General features: G+C 34.8%; 1 protein-coding gene across 1 annotated transcript in view; it reads left to right on the forward strand.

Annotated features, from left to right (window-relative positions):
• The window catches only part of TMPRSS15 (transmembrane serine protease 15), a 119,475-nt gene extending 111,877 nt beyond the window's left edge, over window positions 1–7,598 (forward strand). Inside the window, exons 25-26 of the mRNA XM_041734712.1 lie at window positions 2,423–2,562; window positions 6,788–7,598. Of these exons, the coding sequence (XP_041590646.1) occupies window positions 2,423–2,562; window positions 6,788–6,943 (296 nt within the window). The 3' untranslated portion in view covers window positions 6,944–7,598. The remainder of the gene's footprint in view (window positions 1–2,422; window positions 2,563–6,787) is intronic.
• The last annotated feature ends 764 nt before the right edge of the window (window positions 7,599–8,362 follow it).

The raw sequence follows: 8,362 nt of genomic DNA on the forward strand, positions 1-8,362 counted from the left end.
GAGAAGCAGGTTCCCTGTGGGGACCCTGATGCAGGGCTTAATCCCAGGACCCTGGAATCACACCCCGAGTCGAAGGCAGAGGCTCACTGAGCCACCCAGGTGTCCCAGCTTTGGAATTCCTAATAGGAGTTATTGCATCTAGGGCAGAACTTTGACTACCCATTAAACACAAAGGAAAGGCACTATATAGTCTGGTGGGAGAACCTGACCTCTGGAGTCACAACAGATCAGGGCTGAGATATTTAAAAATCCTAATTGTAATAAGATGAAAAGCCACAGAAACTTGTGCTACCAGAAGCAAAGCATTCACAATTAAAACACTCTTATTCCTTGTAAAAGAAAGATGACGTTCTATGTCAAATCTTTGCCTGATAATTTCGACAAAGGTTCTCCACCACAATTACATTATCTTGCCGAAATGCCTCATGTCTGCTGTCCATAAAGTGCATTGAAGTCAAAGACTGTATCTTTCTATATTTCCTCCACTTGAAAAATGCTATGATTTATTAAATTTGAAATCTAAAGAGTAAAAATGATTCCTAGATATTTTGTCTATGAGACTTCAAATTAAAAGATATTTATGATCACAGTGTAGACTCTTCAAAAACAAATTATCCACTAACAAAATTTAAGACTCCATGTTCTGTAGGAAATGGGAATTTCTTTTAAGAGCTGAGTAAACTTGGCTCACATTTACTTATTGTTACTAAAGTTATGCATTTAATTGACTTAAGAAAGGTCTCTAAGAGTGGTATGGAGCCAAGGAAAATCTGTATCTGAGATCAATTTCATTTAGGAATAAACAGTCAGATCATGTTTAAATACTTCCTGGATGATGGAAATTTTAATGAATTTTATGAACTTTGGCTTATGATTTCCAGCTGCTTAATTGTGTAAAACTCAGCTTCCCCCATTTTGAGTATATTGCCCTAATAGCTAGGAAAACCATGAACATATTGTTTACTAGGAAGAAATGAAGTAATATTAGTCAGTTAAATTAAGGCAATTAGTAAACCTAAAATAAGCTTATTGACATTTTTATGTATGTTTTTAAGTGTGTATTCTCAATTATCCTTAAGGCAATTCATGTTGACAAATAAATATTAAATATAAGAACACTGCTCAAATTTTTCTTTACCAAAGAGATTTATCCTATACCCATCCAATCTTTCTTATTCCTTGATGAGAAGCAAAATGGGCTTTGGTTTTATAATTGTTTATGATAAAAACTAAAGTCTACCAACCCATCTTCAATCTTCATAGAATGAATGACAGTGAGATGCTGAATTCCCTCCTCCATCTTCACCTCCTAAAGTCCACTGTCAAACTTAAGGACAATGGTTTGTTGCTGGAGTCACTGTCACCAGCTGGAAATTCCCATTTGTGCACAGTTCCCAATTCCTGTTCACAGTCATGCTGGTACCTTGAAATTGGCCATGGTTAGGGTGTTTCCATAAGACAAATGATACATATGGGAGATTTTTTTGTCTTAAAAACCAGTATTAAACATTTACCGACACACCACTGAGTCCTACATAGATGGCTTTGCACCTAAATTATATACATATGTGTATGTATACACACACATACTCTTCAGTGTGTGGATTAAACTTAGCTAGAAATGAAGTCACAAACACTTTTGCAGCAACGCTGGCTGTCATATGTACTAAGTTATCATCAACTTTCTGCCTCCCTTGAGGAACCAAATAGAATTGCTAAGTATTAGAAAGTGCTTATCAGGTGCCTTTTCTGAGGCACTAGACACCTGCATGTTTCACATCTCTCTTGGGATTAGTATTTCAGTAAACAGAGAGTCATGCCACCAATAGAGGAGTCATTTTGTAAAAAGCGTGGAAGCATACTCTGTTGCAAAATGCCTCCTTTCTCTTCCCCTGCATGAGGATAACAAGCTGATTGCCCTTAGACCAGGGCACAGTTCATTTGAGCTTTGTGTTCTGCTCAGTGTGCACCTGCTCGTTCACATAGCATCACAAAGGTGCTGAATGCCATTCTAAGGGAGCACCTCTTCAGGTGCCACATGAAAAGCCTCCTGGATTTCTGAGTTGTTGCTAATTTCCATAAATGAAACTCTTTGTGTCAGTGGGCTTTTTTCCCCCATGAGCAATACTGTAACCATTTGAAATTACTGAAAATGCCTACAGCCTGTCTAGTCCAATCCACCATCCCTGCTAGCCCTTGGGAACTAAAGAAGTGCTTTACTGTTATCCATTTTGCAAAAATCCACAGATGGGCCTTATTATGTGCTTTAAAATACTAAGGTTTAGCATTTAGGTTCATTATATATACACACAGTATTCGATAATGAGAGTGAACTGTTGAAATACATAAGAATGATGGTGGCTCATTCAGTGATGCATGTTGATCACTTCTGACTGGCTGGCTGCATTACCATTTTGAACAGGTCCTACTGCAAACATATTGCAAGAAGCCAATGTTCCTCTTCTATCAAATGAGAAATGCCAACAACAGATGCCAGAATATAACATTACAGAAAATATGGTATGTGCAGGCTATGAAGAAGGAGGAATAGATTCTTGTCAGGTAAATATGTAAAATTGTTCACCCTGCATTTCCAGAAAGCACTGCTATATCATGATTTTATTGCTTCACAACGATTAGGGAATAAAGAAATCATCAGAGTTTTGACCTGATTTCTTCTTTTCCCAAACTGTGACTATGTTTGTTTCTTTTTTTTTTTTTATTTTTTTTTTTGATTTGTGCCTACTTGCACAGTATTCCGGAGTTGATGTGTGCATGAGAAATAAAGCTACTTTTTAAGAACAAATATTAAAATCGGATGTCTTTAGAACCAAGGCATAAAATATGAATGTGTACGATAGGTAAAATATGTAGTATTGGACCACTGTTGACCTTAGCTAAATCTAATTCTAATTCTTTAAAACCCTGTGCAAACTTCAAACAAACAAAAAGCCAGTCTGAAGGCCAATTTCACCTATTGGCTTCTAATTTTCAACCCTGGTTTTGAGTATGGGCCAGGGGTCTAGTGACAAGAAATAATTTCTGCATGTAAACCAGCCTGGATAGCCTGGTTAGAACCAGTTTGCAGCAAACCATTTGTAAGAAGGTTAAAAATAGAACTTACTCAACAGCGTGCCATAACCCTGGACCTGGGACTCCTACACTAGGATTTTCATCTTATCTTTGACATTTCATTTTAGAAATGTAATAATATGAACTTGCTGAATGTCAACACTGCAATAGATTTGAAGTATCAATGGCTTTTGACTTGGGGGACCACCAGAGAAAACTCCTACCCACCAACTACCCTCATTGAAGACAAAAACATCTTATCACTTAGAAATAATGTAGCCAGCTATTTAGCTCCATTAAAATCTATGTATGCTCAACAAATAAAAAGTAAATTCTTCCAGATTTTAGAATTATTATTAATTTTTTAGGTGCAGCATGGAGTAGTCATGAAAGCATAGATTCTGTGCTCAGACTACTCTTATTTCGCCCTTGCCTAAATACTTATGAGTGAGACTTCAGACAAGTCACTTAAGTTTTATTGAGAGATTTAAAAACCAGGGAATACATATAAGCCATTTAAATAAGGACTCAAAATATTAACAATTTTCAAAAAAAAAAAAAAAAAATATTAACAATTTTCACTATGAGACTTTGTAAGTAAATTTTCTAGCATTTTTTATGTACTTGAAAATTAATAAGATATTGATGCATTAACATCTACTGGCTTAGATTAAACCTGATAGCAATACTGAGCAAATGAATAATTTACAAATGTGGATTTATACCAGAGGAAAATCTTTCATTTGGTTAAAGAGTAAACAACTTGTTATGTATATTAACACATATGTCACCATAATTCGACTTGATACAAGACTTTTTTTAACAGACACTTAAGCAGATGAATCTTTATATGTATCCTCTAGTTAAGCTAGTGTCTCAAATCATGTTAAACTTTCAGTTTAGTTTTACATTTATTCTGCTTTGTTGAACACTTGCAAATCCAAGACAAATAGGATAGCTTTCTTCTTGTTTAAAATTTATCTCTGGATCTTACACATTCCTTTTAAAATGAAAAACATGCTAAAGGTAAGATATATTGCCACTTAGAGGGAGATTTATAGAATTATTGTTCAGAAGGGAAATCAGCTGTACAACTTCAATTACAGTTAATGGGGGTTGTGTGGCAGGTGCCTCCTGCACTAGGCAGAAAATATGACCATGGATGCTACTGATATTAGAGTTACATTAAGCCCATCGCTCACGCCAGAGCTCTGAAATCTTATGTTTGGCTCTGATTTCTAGAGAGACTAATTATGGTATCAATTAGCAAGTAAGAAAGCCACACATGGGGCAATATCTTCTGTAATATGTTATCATGATTGAGTAATCGATAGTCTAGAGGGTCACATGATTTTCTTTGTTCAAATTTAATATTATGTTATTCAAGAGGATTAACTAAGAATACCTTTAAAATTATGAAAATGCTACTATTGATACATCATTTGAACAAGCTCTTTGAAGCATTATTTTCCCCCCTACAGTGGCAAAGAATTGGCCTTATTGGTCATTCATACATTCTTAAGTATCTTCTGGCTTACCAAAGGCTTGCATTTGTGGGGCAGTTGTCTGGATTTTAAGGCACCACAAGTGGCTGTAGAAGTCCCCTCTACATGGAACTAAGTGAATGACATGAACAGCTAACTATGTGGAGCCTTATTCTATACGAGTGATTTTCCAAGCATGGCCTCCAGTCCCCCAGCATCATCTGAGAACCTGTTGTAGGTACAAATTCTCAGGCCCCAGTACAGACCTGCTGAATCAGCAACTCTAAAGCTGGGGCCCAGCAATGTGTGTTTTAGCATGCTAAAACCACTGGTATGGAAACATAAATTTTACATTAATACTTTGAACATTTACTCATATTTTTGAAGTCCATACATATCTCTGAGATAGAGGAAGAAGAAAATATCTTCATTGAACAAATAAGCAAATGAAGACAAGAAGTCACATAACTGAGCTGAAATGGTATAGTTAGATGAGCAAAGTGACAGTCCCAGACATAAGAGGTCTCTCAACCACACAGACAACTCAGCTGTTGGGCATCAAGTCTGCTGGTGGATCCTTTGAATACCTGCAACTGACCCAGTACATGTTGGACAATTTAAAATCCTGATTCATGGAATCAATGTCTAGATTCTATTGTCTTTCTTAAAAATGGAATTATTTTTTAAAAAATATGAAGAAAACCAAATGACTCCTTTTAAAAATACCCAAACAGTTGGGGTTTATTTTTTAATAATCTCTTTGAGCTTGTATTTATCCTTAACTGTTCCATAAATATTTATGGACCCATATTATAAAGGTTTAGGATACAGAAATAAAAATCACAATCCTTGCCCTCAAACACATTTGTTACATCTAGAAAAGAGGTAACCTATGGTTGCCAGTGTAATTTATGTTCCTCTGTACCCAAGCAAGAAAAGGTGCTTTTATACACCACAGGTTTTTCCCTTAAATATGGTCCCAAAGATAATAAAGAATCAGACAAAAAGTCTTTCAGGATATTTTTTAACACAAACTTGGATTGAAATATTCTATTATACCAGGGATTGCAACAAAAGTACACAAGGCTTTAAATTCCTTCATAAATATATAAAAAAAAGATAAAAAATTCTGCAAAATTAACATAAGAGAAATATTTGTCAATGCCATCATTAAGTAATGGTACTACGTATTCGCATTATGTTCTTTTGCTTTATACAGAAATACTCATGTGCAAATGAAATTAACTCTATTAAAAGCTGCTAAAATTAATATTTAAAAATTAGAAACAATTCTTTCTCATTTAAAATCTGTGAAAATATGTGCTTATCATAAATTATATCATTGATATGTCTATTACAGTTGAAATATTAAGGTTTTTTTAGATCTGATTGTGTTCATCTAAAGACAAAAAGAAAAAACTACCCAAAAGAACTAAAATCAACCTCATGTGTGAGTTTTTAGTTTCTTTAAACACACAATGTAAAATAAGTGTCTTTTCTGCAAAGCCTCTCATAATTCTTGGAACATACTTCTGTTTTGATTTTTTGGTTTCAAGTTTTTATTTAAACTCTAGTTAGTTAACATATACTGGAATATTAGTTTTGGGAGTAGAATCTAGTGATTCGTCACTTCCATACAACACTCAGTGCTCATCACAGTGCCCTCCTTAATATCCAACACCCATTTAACCCATCCCCACACCCCACCTCCCCTCCAGCAATCCTGTCTGTTCTCTGTAGTTATAAGTCTGTTTTACAGTGTGCCTCTCTCTCTTTTTACCTCTATGTTGATCTGTTTTAAATTCCACCTATGAGTGAAACCATATCATGCCTCTTTGAATAAAATGATCAGCTTTTAATACATATTTTGGTTGGGATACTTCTCATAGTTGTGCCTTAGAGAATTTCTTAGTACCTATTCAAATGCCATAATGAAAGTATGGAAACTTTTGCTATAAAACTACATCATGAATTAGTATAAAACTATTTTTATACTACATGTATAAAACTACATACAAATTGTGTTTTAATTGTCATAGTTTCTCATGTCCTTAATGAGCAGACAAAGGTTCTCATTCTTGACAGAGAGTGATGGTCAGGAGATAAACAGATGACTTGCAATTAAATCATATTTTTGATCTTTAGTTTTGAATTGATTTGCTAAAAATAACCTTAGATCTTTACACCAATTGACACACATCTACAATTTTCTTTTGCAATTTACTCTTCAGGGGGATTCAGGAGGACCATTAATGTGCCAAGAAAACAACAGGTGGTTCCTGGCTGGTGTGACATCATTTGGATACCAGTGTGCACTGCCTAATCGTCCAGGGGTGTATGCCCGGGTCCTGAGGTTCACAGAATGGATACAAAGTTTTCTACAGTAGGGTGTTCCCTGAACCAACATGAAAGTCATGCAGTTTTCCCATTCCACTTTAAGGAGCATGGAAACTGAGACTTTTGTAAAAATGGTTTCTAAAAGAGTTTATTCTTACATAAGCCACTGCAATGCTGAGTAGTATGAGTGAAAACAAAAAATGATCTTCACCATACAAAGTAACTTCAAAATAATACATTTTGATTTCATTGTGAACAGCTGATCTTTCACAGAGATCATTTCCTTTGTTTTTAATCATTTTTATCATGTTCTCTTCTTCAAAGGAATGCTGCTGTAAACTATATACTATATACTTAAAAGTTTTGGCAAAAATTAGGAAAAGAAGTGCAATAAACTTTTGCACACTATGTTGTTATTTGAAGTGAACTACTATAAATTATCTAGTTCCACCTAAGATAGCTATTTTCAGAATCTCAATAGTCTTCCCACTTTTCTATCTAAGTGTATTTCCAATTCATCTTGAGCATATCCTTAATATTTTCCCCACTCATAAAAAAAATATGTGCTTTAAGCTCATGTTACAGATGTGGACTAAACTGATTGCACAATCCTCTCAAGCTAATTAAACAGCAAATAAGCACAAGTCTATGCATCACCCTTATATCAAAACAAAAAGTAAATAAACTGATACTGTCATTCTGTTATTGGATCATTTTTTTCCTGGATTAATCATACCTTCTATTTATCTCAAGCTAATATTTTTAAGTTTCCAAAAAGTAATCAGACATATCCAAAAATGCAACTGTTACAAATGCTTATTTTCTGATCTATGTGTTTCACAGTGAATGTTTTTAACATGTGCAAAACTTACTTAGACACAGCTGAATCACCCATTAGAAGGCCAAAAATGTGGAATAAATGAATTTGCTTCACTGCTTTAATCTCTTGGATCATTTCCAGAGTAAGTGCAAACTTCAATTTAGCTCACCACACAAAATCTATTGATTTGGGAAGACAAAATTCACACCTACTTAATACAGATGCACACACACATACACACAAATTGCATGGGTCTATATGGTCCAAAATAATAAAAGAAAGAGTAAGGTTTAAAGGAGTGTAGACTAGCCCTATGGAAGAAACACAATTTGGGTTACATCTGAAACGAATGATTATTACTGATGTTTTGAAGAGGCATTGGGGCTACTGTGTAGGTAGGGGTTCAGGAAGTTCAAAGATTGAGGATAGCAGATAATCATGTGTTGCTATACCAAAAGTCTCTCTTGCTGGGGAACAGAGAAAGCGAAAACAATGTCATATAAAAAGGTGTGGCTAGATAATTGGGCACTACAGATTCCTGGTAAACAAATATGGTATTTATTCTTAGAGCAAAAATCAGGAGTCCCCAAATACACTACTCTTTTTAAGACCTTTCCAATGACTTGATCTTAGGAGCAGTTAGAAAGGA

The sequence above is a fragment of the Vulpes lagopus genome, chromosome 20 (genome assembly GCF_018345385.1).
Source record: "Vulpes lagopus strain Blue_001 chromosome 20, ASM1834538v1, whole genome shotgun sequence".
NCBI classification, from domain to species: domain Eukaryota; kingdom Metazoa; phylum Chordata; class Mammalia; order Carnivora; family Canidae; genus Vulpes; species Vulpes lagopus.